Genomic DNA, 20835 nt, shown 5'->3' with positions numbered 1-20835 from the left:
TTTGGAAATGATGGAAATTGAGTTTGAGCGTTTTGGGTTCAAACGTTTTTTTGGTATTTTAAGATACAAGGCAGCGAACGTCAGGGTTATACTTGTACTTTGAATCATTTTATATAACTGGCAGCGTTTTCGTTATCTTGACTTTGTTATATTTTTTAACGCTCAACACTAATTTACTTGCTGAATCGTTAGTTAAGTGCAGTCAGACTTCTGGTAAAAGTTTACCACAGGAGATGTTGTTGACATACATTTGTTGGTTGACAAATTTATTCTACTCTGCTCATGCTGGTGCTAGCAATAGCTTGCAATAGCGACAGCGTATTTTGTTAGCATGATTTCTAATCGTGTCGCTCAGAACACAGATAATAAATTGGAATGAATTCCATTTCTGGTTGAAAAGTCATCAAAAGCAGATTGTGGGGTAAATCTTTTTGGATTTTCCTCTAGCCTAGAGTGAAATTTTCTTTGTTCTAGTGTTCAAATTTGATCAATATCAAAGCACGCCACCAACACAAACGTCATAAAATACAGAAATCAAGATGGTGTCTCAATTTACTCACAAATCCACTCACTTAGTGTGAACTCTTAATTTTTGGGCCCTTTCATGGAACACAAAGCTGAATATTTTCAATTCGGTTGTCTGAATGGCAACAGGTGGACACTATCTTTTAATTTTTTTATACTGTTTGAGATGTGTTTTTCCCAAAACGTTGGCAAACAACATTCTAAAACAATTAAGAAACTGCACTACCAAATTCTGAAAATGTCTCCCAACTGCTTGACTGTATTCCTCCGTTTAAACTGCACATTAACGCGTCATCAAAAACGTGTTAGCGTTCACTTTCCGAGCTTGTGCGCATCTGTTTCTCTTTGTGCTCACCCCCCATACCTCCTCCCCCGCGCCGCCGACCACTCCCCCACACAACCACCTTGAGGGTGCACAGAATGTCTTGTTCCCTTTCTGTCTCCTTCTATTTGTTTTTATGAGCGGCTAATCTTTGCCGTGATGTTATTGCCGTCCCTGCCGTGATGTGTGGCGTGCTTGCACAGGCTTGAGAGCAACATGCTTGTAGTTCACGTTTGCAGGGGCCGCTCTATCGTCGGCGCTCCCGTCTTTAGCCCAAGATGTTTCTTCATCTCGGAAGGAGTGAAGGTAGTCGGATGCCTACTGGGCATTGGCCAGAATAGACAAAATCCCCCAGGTGTCGCAAAGTAGGTTTAGCTTGGAGCCTTCTAATGGTGCGCATTCAGTAATTATCACAACGCCGGCTGGGCCAGGCTTTATTCGTCCCCCTCCCCTTCCTAAATCATCCATTTGATGCCTTCTCGATGCTTTTGGTCGTTATTTACACGACAGCTTTCCGGCGTGTAAAATAGTCAATCATTTTGTGGTATTTATGTATTTATTTACACTGAAGGATGAATTTCTAAACACACGGTGAAGATAAACATAGCAAAAAAAAACACTCGAGGTTTTGTCCAAATTATTTACAATGGCTTTGTGAATCTGCACTTGTGTGACTTTTGATAATAGCCAGCTCTTTATGCCATCATTGTGCGCCTGAGTTGCTTATCATTGAGTAACCTTGGTGAAGGGAGGTGTTTTTTTTTTTCTTTTTTTTCCTCCCCTCTCCTCCTCTGTCCTTCTTCCAAGGTGTTTCATTATTGCATGCTGTTGGGGAGTTTTGTATTGGGAGAATGCAGTAAGCTTTTCACAAGTGGATAAGAGAAAACTCAATATTTGGCCGTATTGAAATTCCTCCCGTGTTTCCACAATATGGTTTCGGACTAATCTGGCAACGGAGGCCGCCGTTTGGAGCCGGACTGAAAAGCCCGCGTGGCAACAGAGGCTATTACATCACTATTTCAGCACACTTGTCAGCTTCATTACATGCAAGTCCCGCTAGCATGTGTTTGGAACTCTTTTCAACAAGCTGAAAACTCTGAGAGCAATACCCCGCCGGCTTTCACGTCGACAAATTGAACAGAAGCTTAACTTTAGTTGTGAATTTCGGTTTGAATTAATTTTTGCAGACGAAGGGTGCCGTGGACTTAATGTAGCATCAATGTCATTGGTTTGATCTGGTTGGAGCGCGATATGTCGTAGTTTGCATATTGGAATATGCAAGGTGGTGATTATTATACATATATGCAGATATTAACTTGTTTATAGAATAAGCTCATATTTAGTGCAGCAACGTGCAACCATATGCATGCGCGACTCCAGCGACAATCACCGGCCTCATCTTTCTTCGTTATTTGCTAAATTGAATTTCAAGATAATGATTTTACTTTTTTTTCTTTTTCTTTTTAACACAAGTAAGCATTTACTGTACACTGCCAAAATGGCTCTCTTGGGAATTTTTTTTTTTTTTTTTTAAAACCAATTAATTTATAACAACATATACTGCGTATACTGCAGCCTTTTGTCATTTCATTGAAAAGAGGCCATAGAAATACATACCTGAAGACCTTGACCATTACTGATTAGAAATTAAGCCATTACTGCAAATAATAGCACTGCCAGCATGGCATGTCCGCCTTATTTTTTTTCATTCTTTTCATTATTAATGAATAACATTTGCCTCCTTTGATAACAACGTTACTATTTCAGTTCAAAAGCAATTCCTTTGCAAAATGACTTTTTCTGTTTTCAGGTGTTGGTACCAGAGCTCAACTATTTTGAATTTGTTTTGTGACTCTTTTTAAAAAAAAAAAAATGAAATTTGCATTCTACTACATTGCAATGCCGATTTAAATTCAATGATTTGTTGAAATAAATAAAATAATCAATACATCTATAAATATGAACTCGTGCTGTAAATACAATCCACCCAAATGTATGTCGAACTACTAAATTCAGTTGAAATTATACTTCTTCCATGTACATAGTGGTCAGAAAAGATGGCAGCAATGGAGGTCCTTAACAATTCATTCATCGTGCGCAGAGCAGATCACCTGACGGCGGGTCGGCAGAATGCCAGACGCTAGCTGGGTGGGTGGGGTGAGGGGGGGGGCTGTAGGAGGAAGAGGCTTCTGGTGCCAAGGATGGGAAGGGCAGGAGGGGGTGGAGGGCTTGTATGCTGCCTGACGGAGTGGAGAGGAGACGAGGAATGTGATGAGCGGAGGAGGGGAGGCGGTGAAGGAGGAGGGGGGAGGGAGGGAAGGAGGGGTGGAGGCCAGCCAGGCTCGTATTTGCTGTCGTGTAGTTTTAAGGCGTTCGACTGCAGCCAGGCAGCGGGTATCTGCAGTGACACTGTGACATGACTACGGCAGCCAGCTCTGCCACTGACCAGCTTATCAGGCTGCAGCCAGCTGTGTTAGTCAACTGCTAGAATCGCAAATATCTTCTTTAAGTTCAGTCATACGGCGGCGCCTCCGGATACAAGTGGCATTTGTCACGTGACCATGCTTGTAACTTAAAGCATTATAAATGAGCTGAAATTGAAATAAAATTCATCTTAAAGAATTGTAAATGTTTTGCAACTTTCTGTAATGGACATTGTGCTACTCCTTGTGGTGTGTGTGCCTTGACCACCTGGTGGCAGTATAATACAGCCAAGTCGTTCTTTACAGAGGACAAAGACTATATGCGAGTTAGGGCTTGCGCGATTATGGTCAAAACAATTCTCCAGATAATTTGTATCGGTATTGTAATCATGATTATTCATTGTTACCCAAAAAACATGTACAGTTAAAATGTTGTTTCGCTCATTAGCATTAAGATAAATAGGCTAAAGCTGAAGCTATTTGTTTATAACATGTCATTATTTTAGTTTTTTGTTTGATGATAATCTTCAACTGGGAATGGTGATAAACAAAAAATGGTTCAATATCTGCCAAATTACGGCATTTTGTGAAAAATAAACAGCTGAACAACAGCACAATATCTCCCAAAACTATAATCGCCTCATTTGTATGTCACCACTGTATTTTTATTGTTACTATTATGAGTCTTGCGTGTGGCCGATTTGACTGTGCCTTTCAAACTCCACCTGGAATTAAATAATTTAACAAGAAGAAAAAACATATAAGAAATGAGCACTCTGGAGTTCAGTATCATCCGAGAGCTTGAACGAGGGCTGAAGCTCCTTTTGTGTTCATTAACAGGAAATCACCTTTGGGAGCTCTGTTGACTACATGCTCTGAAATAACTGTTACGGTTCCATCGCCCCTTTGCCTGCTCGCTCACTTCCACGCAAAGTGTCATGTGACCATATCTACACTAATGCTTCTAACATTGGAACACTAATATCTACATATCTGCTATAAAGGCGCTTTATTCAATCTTAACCGTAATACAACTGTAAAAAAAAAAAAAAAAAAACTAAAAAAAAAACTCCCCTCTGCATGCTGTGACAGTTGCATAGCGTGTAGCAAAAATGTAGACAGCAAATTTCAGAAGGCCGCCGTGTCTAGCTGGAAGGTCATTCTCGACCCATAAACACTAAACACAGCTGACTTTGCACTCTACATTTCATTCTTCTTTTTCGATTAACGTCAACTTATTGGTACTCCAGCCATGTTCTCTTGAGCAAGCCAGGGCATATCCTATTTAAAAAAAAAAAAAAGTAAATATTATTTGCAAATTGTACACTGCGTTTATGTTAATACCATGTTGACATTAAGCTCATTAGAGAATTCTATTTCAAAAATAAAAATTATATAGCTAACAAGACGAATCCGAAATTTGAATCAGCTAGTCATAGTTTAAATGTATCCAGAAATTCAGATAAATTATTTAATTTTGACCAATTGCAAGGATATTTCCATTACAATAAAACAAAGCATCATTGCAATGTTGGCCAGGAAATATAACGCATTTGCGACCCCCTGCCGAGCTGAAGTCTCACAAGACACGCATGACGCCAGCTTGACCTCTGACCCGCTGACAATGTCCCGGCAGCTTTAAAAAAAAGTTGTTGCTGCTTCTCATTTATTTGTAGCCCGGTGCCATCTGAAATTAGCATTTTATAGCAAAATATCTGTAAGATAGAGAACAATAGCAAATTCATTTAGCCCGGGCTTCTGCATTGTCTACCTCTTCCACTTCTTTAAATGGATCCCATGAGTCGTCAGCTCTGTTGTTTCCATTATTCATTTCAAAACGTACACGGAGCACAAAGAGGCTGGAGGGGTCGAAAAATAATAATAATAAAAAAAGTAAAAGTGGTGGTGCATGGCAAAGACACTGCTTTATGCAAAGCGTGCCATGCCTTGGGACCCTGCCAGTTGATGTGCAGTTAGAGAAGCTGCCGCCCGGGCCGGGCCAGGCGTCTGAGCGCATGTGAGCGGTCCGCACCAGTGTGTGCGGCGCTGTCAGACTGTCAGTTAGGCCGAATGCGGCTCCCCAGAGGTACCTGGGGGAGACCCAGCTAGCACCCAGTCAGCCTCCGCTGGCGGCCAAGTGGTGACAATGGGTTCCCACAGAGAGACAAAGTGTCATAGCACGTATGTAAACTGGTGACAGATGACTGCAGACGTGTGGCCTGCAGACAGGAGGCCTGAAAGAAAAGCACTCTTTGCCCGCCCGACTTCCCATCTCGTACCCACTTGAGACCAGGCGGCTGCAGTCGTGAATACATTGACAACAAGTCAAAGGCGTGCATAAAAAAAAAAAAAAAAGGGATGCAAATCATTTGGCAAGAAAAGACATACTCCGCAAGCTTGATTTTTTTCTTTCTTTACTGTTTGGCTTTGAAAAGGGCTCGCCGTAAATGGGCAAGGAGTCGCGAAGCGCTTCAGGCAGCTTTTCTAGGCCACAGGTCACAGGGGTCAGTGTTACACTCCCCGCAGCCTTACTTCAACCCTGGGTCTGTAAATAGAACATGCAACGTCATCCAGCCAGGAGGGAGGTAGATTCCAGATCTCCGTGAATGGCCATGGAATCCGCTTGTGCAGTTGACCCCCAGTGATTGAAACCCGCAATACTGTTATTAAACGCATAGCCAAATGTGCAAGACTGTACAAAGCGGACCGGTATATTTAGATTCATCACTGGCAGCCTTTTTACACATCATCAAAGGAGCTCACGTCAGCCACAGGAAGATTCTTATCAACGGTCTGCCCAGTGTTCTGAAAAACTGTTAATGAAATTCAAATCAACTTTGCAATGTAGTAGAATGCTATTTTCAAAACAAATAGCCTGCAATTGGGAAAAAAATGCTTCATTTTTATTTATTGTTTTTTGTTTATTTTTGTTTGTTTATTTATTGATTTCAATTTTTCTTTTTTTTTTTTAGTTATTTATTATCCAGCCCTACTAATAAACTATTTCTGGGGGGAAAAAAAAATCTAGATTTTTCCACAAATATTTTCACTTTATCAACATTTTGGCATTGGTGAAGTGCTGCCCTCTGCAGAATGAAATCTAGTTATTATAAAAGTGTTAAAACAACATTTAGTGTTGCAAGACTTGGTAGTTTACCTCCCACTTATTTTAGATTTGACATACATAGGTTAACATTTCCCTCTATTCATATAAAATGGTCAGCCATCATTTTCCTGGCAACCTCCCTTCCCTTCCCTTGCCTTCCCTTTTCTCATTTCAATTCGTCTCTTTGAAGGTTGGCGCCCACCATCCTTTCTTCACGTTGTTGTACAGATAATTCTAATTAACACTTAGCGCTCGTTTTCAAAGCCCTTTTTTCTCTCCGTGGTGAAAATGCAGACAAGGTCTATACGGGCGGACTTGAAACGTGGCACATTAAGCGACTCAAACAAAAAAAAATGTCTTTCAGATGAGTTCAAATATTGTGTCAGGGTTTTGAAACCATTTGAATATTGAATTATTAGCAGCAATTTTTTTGTTCTTTAAGTGCCGACTACTCGCCTTTACTACCCCACTCCCTACTTCTCTTCTGACAAATCTCGCCATGTCATATTGATGTAAGATTGCCTCAGTTGTCTCATTTCACCTTTTGTCCCGCCCGTGTTGGACAAGCGACGTGAAATGTTTCCGATCACAAAAGCCGGTAGCAGTTACAGGTAAACATCCTCTTTTATTTCCCTACTTGTTGATGGTCTGGCCTTATATATATATATATATATATATATTTTTTTTTTTTTCCCTTCGCCAGTGTGTGAATGCAGTCCCAGACTCATCAAATATAGACGAAGCTATACTGTCCAATCCTCTCAATGCCTATAAAGTCCCCCTTAGAAACATGAAGGTTGAGGTAATAGGAGAGGGTGTGAAAACTCTTTTTTTTTTTTTTTTTTTTTTTTATATCGAGTCGACGTACGTCCCGTGATCACAGCCGTGAAGGATGAGCTTTCTTTACAATGCGATACCCCGCTATCCTAACCTGGTTAACGCGGCTATAAAAAGTAACGGCTGGGAATGGGATCAGTGAATAAGATAACCTGTTCGCTTTCCAATGAGGCTTGGCTTCGTGCGCATACGACTGGCTCCCGGTGCCATTAAACGGCTTCATTACAGTAAACGTCAGCACTTGCTAAATAGAACAGAACACGGAAAATCCCATAAAATGCTCTCCCCAGCTGTTTACATTTAGCATCTTTGATGAGTTTTTTTCCTTTGAGAGATAACATGACATTTGGGAATCAAGATGTTAGTGAGTAGCATTTGGTCAATGAGGCTTCATGTAGCAAGGTCACAATGCACGTCTCTTCGCTCCGAGTGTGCGGTAACCCCTTGTGTGAACGCGTAACCTCTCGAGAGGCAGATTAACCACAGAGGTCTACAAAAATCATTGCGTCTACCGGATATTTTTTTTTTTTCCCCGACTACTTGACTTGGACTGTTTTGCCTTCACCAGCGAAAACGTCGTCATCCGTAGCACGCACAACAGAACATTACGAGTCCTGCCTCCTCCAATTGTCTTGTAGTGAACTCGCGTGTCAAGGGCTGTTCTTTGAGCATTTGTGTGGATTTAGCCACACTGAGGGTTGTAATGGGAGACGTAGCCTCGGGGGCCTCTTGGCCCGGAGAGTCATGCTTTAATGAGCATCACTGAAACTGAGAAATGACAGCTCACCGACTCTCTCAACCTCCTGATTTACTGTATTAAAGGGGAAATGGAGAAATACATGTTCCCCTCTAGCCATTAGACGTAACTATTACTGCTGCGTGAGAAACCATCACTGGGGTATAAAAATATCCACGGGATTGATTGTTCTAACTAAGAATCATATATAGAGTATACTATATATACAAAAAAAATAAAACAGGTTTTATATGCAAATATTTTGCTTTGATCTGATTAATTGAATTTTTATATTAATAAATGCATTTCTACATTGGAGTAAAATTTTAAATAATCATGATTCACATACTCTTGAATTCTTTGTATTTAATTTAATGATATTTTTACTGTATGGTTTTACTAAGCACAATACTGCAGAGTGCTATCTGTAGTAAAAATATCTCACAAACTAATTTTTGTAGGTGTTTTTGGGAGTGCTGGAACGGATTAATTGCATTTCCATTCATTTCAATGAGGAAAGATTGTTTAAGATACTGTGGAAGGATTTATATTGTATATTTTTCCCCAATAAAAATAATAAAGCCTATCACTTCATCTCATAAATCCTTCACTTACAGTACAGCAAAAAGTTAATTGTTTACTCAACCTTACCAACCACTTTCATAAGGAGTGATGGACAACACATTGCGTTGATTTGACTCAAAATGAACAGTTTCAATATCATGTCAGTGGACAGTGATGAGTAAAAAAAAAAAAAAAGATCCAGTTGCTATGGTGACCACAGATCACTTGCTTTCGCTGCGAACCAGCCAGGACTCCTGTCATGTTGTGTTAATGATTGCCTCCATGCCAATGTTACTTTTAAGAGTTGTACATACTTTGCTGCAGGCAGCATCAGACGTGTTGCTGTTCCACATGCATTAGCTGAAAAGTAAATAAGACTTCACAAGTGGGAGAGCAAAATAGATTGTGTACTATTATTTTCATTGAAATTTCATGCAATCATTAGCAACGGCTATTATTTCCTGTAGTACGAACATTTGCTTTTACAACAAATGTCTTTATGAGCTGGGCTGCCAGCGTGGGCGGTTGCTTTGGTCTATCGACAGCTTTGGGCGGTAGATGATAATTACCACTGATGAAATGCGAGCGCCGTAAGCAAGGTTACATCAGACGTGTCCGACGGCTTTTCAGGGACCCGTATGGGGACCCGACCCGTTCGCCGCTGTTGCAGTCGGCTGTTTGGCAATAGCGTTAAAATAACAACTTGAATTGTTTGTTTCCAATGTTGTCAAAAACGTGCTAAGGTCTGTTGGCAAATTTCTCGACTGTCTCCCTCTTGAGAATAATATTTTTTTTGGATGTAGAAGCGAGCATATGACTATATTTCCTTGATGGGGGAAATAAATGTGTCCCCCTTTGGTTAATAAATTAATGTAAACTCTTACATACTTTATTTCAATATTCAAGATGGTGACTAAAAATATTGTATGCTAGGATGAATTGGGTAGGATTCAAAACAATGTTTAATACATCTAGTATTTAAAAAAAAAAGTTTTTATAATTGAACAAATCTTGCAGCAACATATGTCATTTATTCCGTAATCATATTCTTCTGAAAGGAACGAACCCAGCCATTCTATCGCCCGTTATGCTCGCTTAAGCTGATGTAGTCATAGTCATTATGCTTATCGTCAGTATCTGGCTACAGAACGGCCCTTTAGGATCAATGTGCTTGATAGCGCTCAGACGTCGAGTCATTCATCAGCGCGGTGGTCAGACTGTGAAATTTACCGACAGTAGGCGTGCAAATACTCGCAATGAAGAAGACATCTCTTTTCCAAATGAGGGGTTAAATGGCACCCCGCTATCTAAAGATTGGAATTAGTGCCTCATGGAGCCATCCGTTCAGTTTAAGTAGTCTTAGCTTAATATGTGGCATGAATGAGAAAGTGATTAGAGCGCTTCAGAATTCCTCACCCCAGCCGTTCTTCGAATCTGGCCAGTAAATGCGAATAGGAGCTTGTTTTTAGCCACGGCTGTGTAATTACTGTCTGTCGGCAATATTTGCAGGCCTGTCAAGTGTGGCCCGCGTGCGGCGAGTAAAAGCAAAAGCTCGCGTAATTATGTTTACATCCCGAGATGAATATCCAAAGATTGTAATGATCAGTAATTATAAATACTTCTCAGCATGTCTGCTGCCTCACTGGGGGCTATTGTGCGCTCTGAAGTCCAGAGTTTGTGCGGCTTAATAATGACATTGTGCGCCACTAAACGTGGAATTTTTATTTATTTTATTTTTTTTGCACACAGCCAAGTCTGCTTTGGCTTCTAGTGCATAATCACGCTCCAGTCTGACTTTAAAGAGCTCATTACAGTTAGTTTTCTAAAGAGGCGCTTATTAAACACAGTTACCTAATAAGCATCTTGGGTGGTGCAAATTGGTAAAAATGGTAATGACACTGATTAGGCCACGTTTCAATTATGACAGCTTTCCCTCTCCCCCATCTCCCTCAATGCTCCCTTCCCCCAAGCCAAAAACAGAGGAAGGAAAGTACACCTCTCCGTGCGCTTCCCCCCCTCCCCCAGACACACACAGAAAAAGGAAAAGAAAACGGCGCTGCCACCTCGGTGCTTCCTTTCAGCCGGACTGTAATGAATAGAGAATTGTCCAAGCGGCGGTCCAATTTACACACTGGGAAATTGGATGGACAGAGTGGAGGCCCATTCTTGTTTGCTTAAAAAACGGTGCCGGCGACCAGATTAATAGTTCCCAAAAAGGTCAACATTTCTGTTTCATCCATGCTGATCACTGAACCTGAAATTAAACAGCGTAGCGTCGCATATCAGCGTGTCATCGCAGTGTCAAATGCGTGTTTTGATCCACCGGTGGCTGTTTTCAAATGAAACCTTTCTGCCTTTTTTTTTTTTTTTTTTTACGGAAAACTGCTTTCGATTTAGTCCTGAGAGGATGAAATATGCATTTAAATGAATATGTACACATTTGAAATGGTCAACCAGGATTGGCTAACAAAGGCTGCGTTTGATGCAGGCTGATCAGTGGAATTTGATCTGGAAGCCCTCAGGCTATCTGCAATAATTCCATAAGTTGAATCTAATTATAGCGCCTCACATAAAACAAAAGAACCTGCGGATGTTCAAGTGGACATTCTATGCAGAGAGCCAGTCGCATCAAAATGTGTCTAAAAGCATTTTTTTTTGGTGTGTATCTGCTATCCATAGTAAGATGAATGGAAACAGATTCAAAACAGAGCAATTAAGATCTTTATTTTTTTTCAAAAATCGTATTCTTGCACAGTACGCTCTTTCACTTCGCTTCTAAATCTCTTGACCTCTGCTTTGAAATATTGTACTTTTAAATACAGTAGATGAAGCATATTGAGTGCGTCATAAATCGGTGTTTCGCTGGAAATTAACTAATTTTCCTTTATTGGCCATATGTTATGAAGAAAAACATAACTTCCTTCATTTTTAATAGTTCATTTGCTATAAAACAAATGTACTAGCAGCAGATGAAAATTTTTGTACATAACGTGGGCCACTTAAAAATCGACGACGGACCACAAATGGGCCGTGGGCCATAGTTTTCACCCCAATGCCCTGGTTAGTGGTAAACATCTAGAAAATGCATTATTCTTATAAATAAAATAATTAAAATAAATATGCACTCTAGGCTTTTTGTGCATCTGTGTAAAGTTCTACATTTTACATCTAAAGAAACACTGTGTGTAAAATAGTAGACTTAATGAACTACTTTTTCTGTTATGAATCAAGTCATTTTGCCTATCGCACCCGGACATGAAATCTGTTTTCAATGTCATGTTGCGCCACCAATCAAAAAGCCTTTGTGTTGTACAGTGTGCTTGCTTCAGGTAATCATCTTGGATGGTTCATTATGTGAAAAACTGGATGCTTGTGGATGACAAGCACACTTTGCAAGTAGCACCTCTTTGATTGCCCTAAGTGGCACATTGTTCAGAGGCCATTAACAATAACAGAGGAATCGCACTCAATAAGCCCCCCGTTGCAATTTTGCTATCGACAAAATGCGGCTTGAGTGGTAATGAGCGATTTTGACCAAATCTATCGCCGAGTCTCTCGGTTCACCGAGTGCCAAGATTCCGGATTCCGCCTCATATGTGGGAGAACATTTGAAACTATTAGGAAAAATGCAAGAATTTTTGGGCTAGCGCCAGGATAACCCGCCTTGAGATAAACTCTCGAAACCTATCAAAGCAGTGGAGAAGATAATATTTACATCGATGCAGATGTACGCATACATAGAGAATTGGCCAAAAGCGTGCCGAGCATTTACTTGAAGTGGATGATGGCAGAAATGTTTCAATCTGGAGGGTTTTGCAGCCAACAACACTTGGAGATGAAATGACTTGTTTCTGCTGTTTGAAATCATTACCCTGCAATACGGAATATAATTGAAGTGTTTATTGAAGTGTTTCGTACTTTAAGTAGATATGGCTCACGATAAATTGTGTTGCAGTTTTCTGGCCATGGTAGTTGTCCAACTTGATGCAAATGTAATTCGGCTCAAAAAAGTGCAAAAATAGTTGGTTATATCATATATCATGGATAAAATTGACATTGAGTATCCAATTGATCGATAAATATTTTGATTGTTAATCAATTGAAATTAATTTGAAATGATCAAAATAATAAGTACTCTTGGATTTCTGTCATCATCCATAAAAGCAGATTTTTTTACAATCTGCAGATTGTTTTTTACTTTTACTTTGGAAAACGATTGTCAACATTTTTGCTGTTTTTCTTACGTGTTACAAAACAAACAAAGAACAGAATCATAAATGGAAATTTTCTTTTCTTTTCAAATCTTGTCCTGATTATGAATAAAATAATGAAAATAAGAACATTTATTTATGTTTAAAAATACGATTATTCAGTGAATCGGCTACAGGTGTTACATATGTATTTTAAAATGTGTCCTCCTCTCAGTAGGTTGTGCCTAAATTTGTCTGCCAGGCTTTTTTGTTTTTTTGTTGCCTTTTCTTCCCTTTCATCATTAGCTTGGATGCTTGACAAGCATGTAAGGCATAGCATGGATCTCTTTGACTAAAACCTTGTAAATTAACGCAATTAGTGCGGTGTAATCCTGCTAATTAGCGCCTGGTGTGGTGGGTGGGCCAATGATGGAGATGGAGTCAGACGGGGAAGGGAATCATCCCTTTTTCTTTGCAGACAATAACGGCTGCGCCCCGGAGCTGCAGCTGCCCGCTGCTTCTTAAATCATGTGAAAAGGACGCGCTGCAAATACTGCAATACCCCGACGCCGCACTGCAATACCTGCTCGGCCGAGGCGCAATCGTTGCATTTGGAAATACATCGGCTCGTCCCTCATTGCTTGTTTTTGAGCAGCTGTCTATTAAACATTCATCTGGTAATCTCTCAACAAAATCCCCAAAATTACCACATGCATGAAAACATTTATTTGCGCATTGACGTCGGGGTTTAACTCCATCCTTGATGTCATTCACATCTCAAGGCTGAATAGGCCGGGAGACGCTCGCAGTCAAGCATGTGTTTTTTTTTTTTCCCTTCTTTCACCCTGCCTCGCTCTGGATGGGAAGCAGTGGGCAGACTTGATGTGGATGTAATTCCTGCTGGGCTGAGGGGTTTGTGTGATGAAAGCAACGGAGCGCTGCCAAGGAAGATTGCTTTGCTGCGCTCCTCCAAGCAGATTTGAAACTGTCTCCGAATGCTTCAGATGAGAGTTGGATTATGGACTGACCCTCGGTGTCCGCCGGTGTCATTCTGCTCCGCGTCGGGTGGATTACAGCGCAAGGCTGTCTCTCACATCCTCATCAATGAATGTTGTCTTACTGTCGTGTTGTTTGTCGGCCGCTCTGACGGTATTTAACCCTTTATCGGGCAAGGAACCCTGTTTGGAGCTTAAATGGGATTAAAAAAAATGAATGGTCCAGTTGCTGTCCAATGCAAAACATTTGCCCTCTAGAGCATTTTTGACATTTTGGTTCATTGGTTGGCTTCTTTTGACATGTGTTTCCCTTATGCGTAATACCCAGGTCTAAAGATGCAGTGGACCCCAGAGCACACACAATGGGCAGAACAACACTTTGACATCTCATCCACTACCCGCTCTCCAGCGCACAAAGTAGAGGCCTACCGGGGACACTTACAGCGAACGTACCAGTACGCGTGGGCAAACGACGATATCTCGGCACTCACCGCCTCCAACCTGCTTAAGAAGTACGCCGAGAAGTACTCCGGGATCCTCGAAGGCCCCAACGAAAGAGCCCTCCTCTGTTCCTACTCGGAAGTCACCGGCGGACTCTTGAACGGACGCAAGTCAGAGAATGAGCCCTGGCAGGAGGGGATTTACCCCATGAACTGTGCTCCAGATGTTATATCTGTGAGCAAAGCTGGAATGACAGCTGCCCTACCCCCTACAGATGCGTCAGCCAGCATAGGCAGCTCCCCGGGGGTGGCGAGCAGCTTGTCCGAGCCCAACTATTCCAGCAGTAACTGCGGGAGCCACGCGGCTACGACTCTCCACTCGAGTCTTTCCTCTCAGGAATACAGCGCCGGCTACAACGGCTCCTACCTGCATTCCAGCTACAGCGGCCAGACCACCCCGGCCCTCCCTTCGCCGCATCCCTCTCCTTTGCACAGCGCCGGGCTCCTGCAACCCCCGCCGCCGCCGCCTCCTCCCCCCGCCTTAGTGCCGAGCTACAATGGCGCGTCTCCAAACCTCCCTGGCTACAATTATCCGCCAACAGGGTATCCCTCTCAAACGTCTGTCGGCCCTGGTTATAGCCCCGGGGAAGCGCCCCCTCCTTCTGCTTATCTGCCGTCCGGGATCGCGGCGCCCACTCCCATCCCTCCTTCCAATTTGCCCAGCTACACCTACCAGTCCCACAATCACGCTCCCATCGCCCCGGCACCTTTGAACGGTAATGGGTCCAACTCGTTAAAACGAAAAGCTTTCTACATGAGTGGACACGGAGAAGTGGACTCGAGCTACGCCGACTTCAACTACAACCAGCAGCGCTCTTCTCAAAGTCCCATGTACAGACTTGCAGACAGCAGCGTTCCAGACTCCAACAGGGGCAACGGCTTTGACAGAAATGCTGAGGCCTCCTCTTTGGCATTCAAGACGACCAAAGCTTCTGATCAGCAAAGAAAATTCAGCATACACTCTAGCGGGGCTCTGACTCCACCGTCCTTCGGATCGTCCAAAAACTCCGTGGACGATCTGCGAGCTGGCGAGACCTATGGCAAATTTGGCTCGCCCATTTTGAGCGAACAAAGCGAAGAGCACAGACAGCACCTGCCTCATTCCCTGACCGGTCCCGATGTCGGTACCCCTACCTCGTCCATCCTTGCTGCGGAGGAACAACTGAAGAACAGCGACCCCAACCTGGTGGACATGGTGACGGCAGAAATTCTTCAGCAGTGCCCGCCGGTGGATTGGAGCGACATCGCCGGACTCGATTTGGCCAAAGCGGCCATCAAGGAGGAGATACTATGGCCTATTTTAAGGCCAGATATGTTCAGCGGACTTCACGCATTACCTCGTAACCTTCTATTATTCGGACCTCAGGGAACGGGGAGAACGCTGATGGCTCGCTGCATGGCCAGTCAGCTCGGGGCGGCCTTCTTGCGCCTGAGCAGCTCCGCACTGGTCACCAAGTGGTTGGTCGAGGGAGACAAAATCATCCAGGCTTCTTTCCTGGTGGCTCGGTGTCGCCAACCGGCAGTGGTGTTCATCAGCGAGGTGGACTTACTCCTGTCGGCCCAGCTCAGCGAGGACAGCCCGGTGAGTCGACTGAAGGCCGAGCTCCTCATGCAGCTCGATGGTGTTTTGTCTTCTGCTGAGGACCACGTTCTTGTGGTCTGCTCCACCAGTAAACCCGAAGAGATCCCGGAGTCCCTGAGGAGGTACTTTACCAAACGGTTGCTTATCCCCTTACCCGACGGGACGGCAAGACACCAGATAATCAACCAAGTGCTCTCCCCGCACAACTACTGTCTTAGTGACAAAGAGATGTCATTACTGGTTCAGAGGACAGAAGGGTTTTCAGGACTGGACGTGGTTCAGCTTTGTCAAGAGGCGGCGGTCGGCGCGCTCCACGGCATCCCCGGTTCCGACCTATCCAGTATCCACCCCAGACAAATGAGACCAGTCTCTTTTCAAGACTTTGACAATGTGTTTTGTAAATTCCAGCCCAGCATATCACAAAAAGAACTTGACACGTACAATGAATGGAACAAAACGTTTGGTTGCAGTCAATGAAATCAATGAGACGCTTCCAGCGTGATTTCTTAAAAGTGTTTGCGGTGGTCGTGGAAATCATGCACTGGGCTGGAAGAATCGCGAAAAAAAAAGGACACTCTTGATGTAGTCAAGGGTTTGGCATTTGAGTGCTTTAGATGTAAAATGAACCGAGCCGTAATTGGATAAATTGCTACATGGCAGGAGTTACGTATGTGCTGACTCAAAGACTTGTAAAGGAATACCCACTTGACCCCCCTTTCTTGTTTTTTGTATATACATACATATATATGACTATACTATACTGCTGATTTTGAGATTTAGTTGCTAACAAGTGCCTGAGGTGGTGCTGGTTTAAGTTTTCTTTTTTGCCTCACAATCTTCATTGGTGACATGTGCTAATAGTGCGTTTAAAAAAACAAATAAAAAAAAAGCTTTAAAATGAGACAAAAAACTGCTTTGTCTTTTCCATTAGAACAGCTGTGTCTGTTGTGTGCTCTTTGTGAACAGTTATTTTTTTAGCTAAATTCAATTTTATGGACATTATTTCAGCTTCATTTTCTGGCATATTTTGTATGTGTAAATGATTTTGTTACTGCAAAAAAAAAAAAAAGAAAAAAAAAAAAAAAAGATCAAACATTAACATATTCACTTTTGTCCAATAAGATTCTAGCAAGGTGGTATTTTTTTCCGCTTCTCCGATGTAGATACAACTTAAAAGGGTGAATATTATTTGACAATATGACTTCACTTTAACCAATAAATTATGTAATCGTCGTTAGTTGTAATTCACAGTGTTTGAGCTCTTACATGTAAAATGACACCGTCCAATGTTATATTATCAATATTTTCAATACTCAGGAAAGTGATTATAGTTTTGTAATCAAGTACAGTGAAGCCCAATATTAGTCATACCCTTTGTTCTTTATATATTTTTTTCAAAGTGTAAAATGATAATTACGTGCTTTTGCTTTGTGGCTAACTTCAACTTCGCTTTGACTTATTATTTGATTAATCGTGTCAGCCCTGTACTAAAATACATAATTTTAGCTGAAAATAATGCAACTGTACTGTAGCACAAAAAAATATCTACCAGATTAAAATGTAAAATGATGTTTTTTAAGCCGATTCCAATATCCAGCTGAATAAAATTCCTTCAACCGATTCATCATACGATTCTTTTAAAAAAATGTGAAAAAAATTTAAATAATTGTTTGGGGGTCCCTCAATGTTCAAAACAATGATGATATTAATTACAGCCTAAACATCTAACTTTTACAATATTTTGTCCTCATTTGTTTGTAATTGTTTAATTTAATTCAACTTTCTTATCTCATTTTCATCTATCAGACCCCTCTCCAAAAATAAGAATACACTTTCCCCCAACTTTTCACAAGGGTATGGAATAATTTTGGGCTTAATTGTATATTTCCAACACTACACACCACAAAAAGACTTAGATCTGAAATTGTATCAAAACAAAAAAAAAAAAAAAACACACGGCTATAATACCTCAGTAATGGTTTCTCCAATGAATGTATATATTTCATTTAAAAAAATTTGTTTCAAGACACATAGTCGCCTGATTTTTAGTGTTTCCTTGAAATGGAACGGTGTATTATGATTACAGATTTGCCTTTGAAGAGAATGGAAGCGTTATTTATCTGGAATAGTTGCCTGCGGCTAATTCCGGAGTTATTTCCAAGGCGCTATCAGACAGAAAATCATACGCAGCGATTCTGCTCTTTGAGTTGCCCCGTTCGGAGGCTCAGCTGTACATCTCGCGTCGAGAGCCTCGTAGAATTTGAAAAAGGTGCAGACAAACATCTTGGGGTTGAGCGAGAAAAAACTGCCTGGAGCTATTTCATTCCATCCTGCTGCTGTTTTATCATTAATGAAAACGAAGGATTATGTATCTCCTCAGTTGCTTTTCTACCTCAGTTTGTTAGTTATCTCTGAAAGACAACGATGTGATGACAGCAAATGTTTGGAAAGAATTTTATTTAATTTTTTGGCTATGTGCGACATACATGGGGTATAAAAAGTCTACACATTTCTGTTCAAATGGCAGGTCTCTGATGCTTTTTTGGTGTGTAAAAAATAACTGAGGTGATGTAGTTGCACAAGTATACACACCCTCTTGTATCTGAGATGTGGTTGGGTTTAGAATTTTAAGATTTTCACTACCCTTCGAAAAGATGAGCTGCTGGACACATTCTCAGTTGCGGTAAAAGTTTTGAAATGATTAATTCTTATTTTTTTGAAATTATAAAAACGTGGCATTTGATCATGGGTGTGTAGACTTTTTATAGCCATTGTATGAAGCAATGCTATTCAATTATCGGCGCCTACGGTCCGGCTACATTTTAAAATATGGCCTAACTGAATTTGTAATTGAGTAAATAGGGGAATACCACTGATAATGCTCAGTCCTCATGATATCACAAAATGTCATTCTAATTCCACTTTAAACAGCTTGGTGACTTTGAAAGCAAAAAAAAAAAATCCGAATGTTTACGCAAGACGTGCTGTGACATTGTCTCAGTCTATAACTGTAACATCCATGAGTTGAGTGGCACTCCTTTGACTTGAGGGCAAGTGGCAAGATGTGACAAAGTGTTATTTTTAGACATTTATTTATACCTATTTGTTGTTATTAATCGGTACACAATCCCAGCAAGGTTTTTGGGCGTTAAAAGAAAGAACACGTTTGACAAGTGAGTTTGGCACATTTGAATGTATGATGTCTTTTGGCCTGAAACAGCACCAAACACTCGCACAGTGATTTAAAAAAAAAAAAAGAGCACTCAAGTAGATAGCACTCGTTTTGTTGCACTAAACTTGATTTTAAAGAGGTCCCGTTGTTGTTGTGTTTTCATTATTTACAGTTAGCATAACTTCACTTTCTGTCATTATGCCTTAATGAGATTCTATACAAGAGCTCAGTTTTGATGGAGATCATGAAAAAAAAATGGCATGAAATCCAATAGAGGTTCTTCAAGGTCTTGTATTGAATCTCATAATGCAAAATACTGTAAGAAGGTCCGAAGTTAGTGATCCCTATTTGTGGTTTTATATTGTGCATTGTGACACATTCTGAAATGCACAAAATAGTCCAGATGGTGTTTCGTCTCTGCGCCCTCTGTGTTGGCAATCATGGGGATTGTATTTTTCTTTTTTTTGTTTTTTTATTTACCTGAGTAGAATGTGTATTACTTTGTGTATTTCACTTCTGTTATTCATGAATTATTTTAACAAGGATCCACAATTTTTCCAAAATGTTTTCATAAATATTTTTAGGGGTCTTACTGCGACTGGATAGTGTATTACACTGGTCAATTGGTCAACTTTTTTTTTTTTTTTTTTATCAGAGATAAATTGTCATTTTTAACATTGATTTTAAAAATTCTTTACTTTCATCTATCACATCAGGATTGTGGGATATTTTTATTTTTTCATCATTATTTTCATATTTTTGGTTTCAAAAAATAATCTTGAAAGGTTTACTTGCATCTCTGGAAAAAAAATGTTGACCATAGTTATTAAATTGAAACGTAACCCTTGTAAGAGTTTTTTTATTATTATTTTTTATTTCTTTTCAGCTCTAACTCTCTTTTGCTAATTGGGTTTCCCTGACCAGAAAAAAACAATGACAAAAGTACAATGTAATGAATAATTGCACTTTTCTTGATTGAGGCCAAAGTAAAACCACTTTTTTTGGGACAGTGTGAAAGCTCAACACAACATGTTGAACATGTTGATATTTTGAAATGGACTCAATCTCTCAGTTTATGTCACATTTTGTTGGATTTAACGTACAGTCCAATCATTGTTGAGAAAATGCCTCACAACCAATCTTGTACCGTTACCTGGCAATTTACATTTATTTCATTTGACGAGGAGGCGACAAGAAGCCCTTAAGAGCTTTTTTGAAAATATTTCTCAAGTATGGCACAAGGCTAAGGAGCCAAATTTGTGTGGCTTTAATTGTTAGCACTTGTCAAACGAGGACAGTCAGATCAGTTTCGCGTTTATTCAAATGGATCGTGTGTGTTTTTCACCTGCTGTCAATGTTGCAATTATAATTTGTCATTCATTATTAAGGGTGACGCGCCGGGAAGGGCCCGTGGTCACCGGCGATACTTGAGCAGAATCTTTGATAAGCACATCAATCCTCACGCTGATGATTTTTTTTTTCCTTTCTTTTTCGTTGCCTGTCTCTCTTTTTTTTTTTGTCTTTTGGCTCGCTTCCTATTTTGACTTCTCTGTGTTATGTAGTTGGTAATCTTTCTTTATCTGCATTGCTACCTCATATCGCTACATGTTGTAGATGTAGTCTGTAGGTCTTTTTTTTTACGTGCATTTGTTGGGGGAAAAAAAGGATGGAAAAACAGCAACACACACACAAAAAAAGAAAAAATATATGCCCTTGAAACTGAACAGTCTACCTCGTAAAGACTGTCTTTATTTACACTGACGACTGCAATGATGGGCGAAAGAAAGCAAAATTGGATTCATTCCCTTCTAAAGAGTGAAAGATGTATTTCCCCACCCAAAGAAAAAAAACAAATTTCAATGTGAACTATTGTCATGTCAGTC

The 20835-nt window shown here is 40.8% G+C and overlaps 1 protein-coding gene and 1 long non-coding RNA gene across 5 annotated transcripts in view; one reads left to right on the top strand and one right to left on the bottom strand.

The window, feature by feature from the left end:
- fign (fidgetin) overlaps nucleotides 1-20289 on the top strand; it is a 51027-nt gene extending 30738 nt beyond the window's left edge. For all 4 annotated transcript variants that reach the window (XM_049727861.2, XM_049727860.2, XM_049727862.2 and 1 more), the window contains one exon: nucleotides 14027-20289. In XM_049727861.2, coding sequence (XP_049583818.1) covers nucleotides 14027-16257 — 2231 coding nt within the window. In that variant the 3' untranslated portion in view covers nucleotides 16258-20289. The remainder of the gene's footprint in view (nucleotides 1-14026) is intronic.
- Nucleotides 6223-20835, bottom strand: part of LOC125973587 (uncharacterized) — a 95411-nt gene continuing 80798 nt past the window's right edge. Inside the window, exon 11 of the long non-coding RNA XR_011087174.1 lies at nucleotides 6223-8873. This is a non-coding gene — a long non-coding RNA (uncharacterized lncRNA). The remainder of the gene's footprint in view (nucleotides 8874-20835) is intronic.

The sequence above is a fragment of the Syngnathus scovelli genome, chromosome 8 (assembly GCF_024217435.2).
Source record: "Syngnathus scovelli strain Florida chromosome 8, RoL_Ssco_1.2, whole genome shotgun sequence".
Taxonomy (NCBI): Eukaryota; Metazoa; Chordata; class Actinopteri; order Syngnathiformes; family Syngnathidae; genus Syngnathus; species Syngnathus scovelli.
Note: the sequence above shows the minus strand (reverse complement) of the source record. Positions and strands in the feature narration are given on the sequence as shown.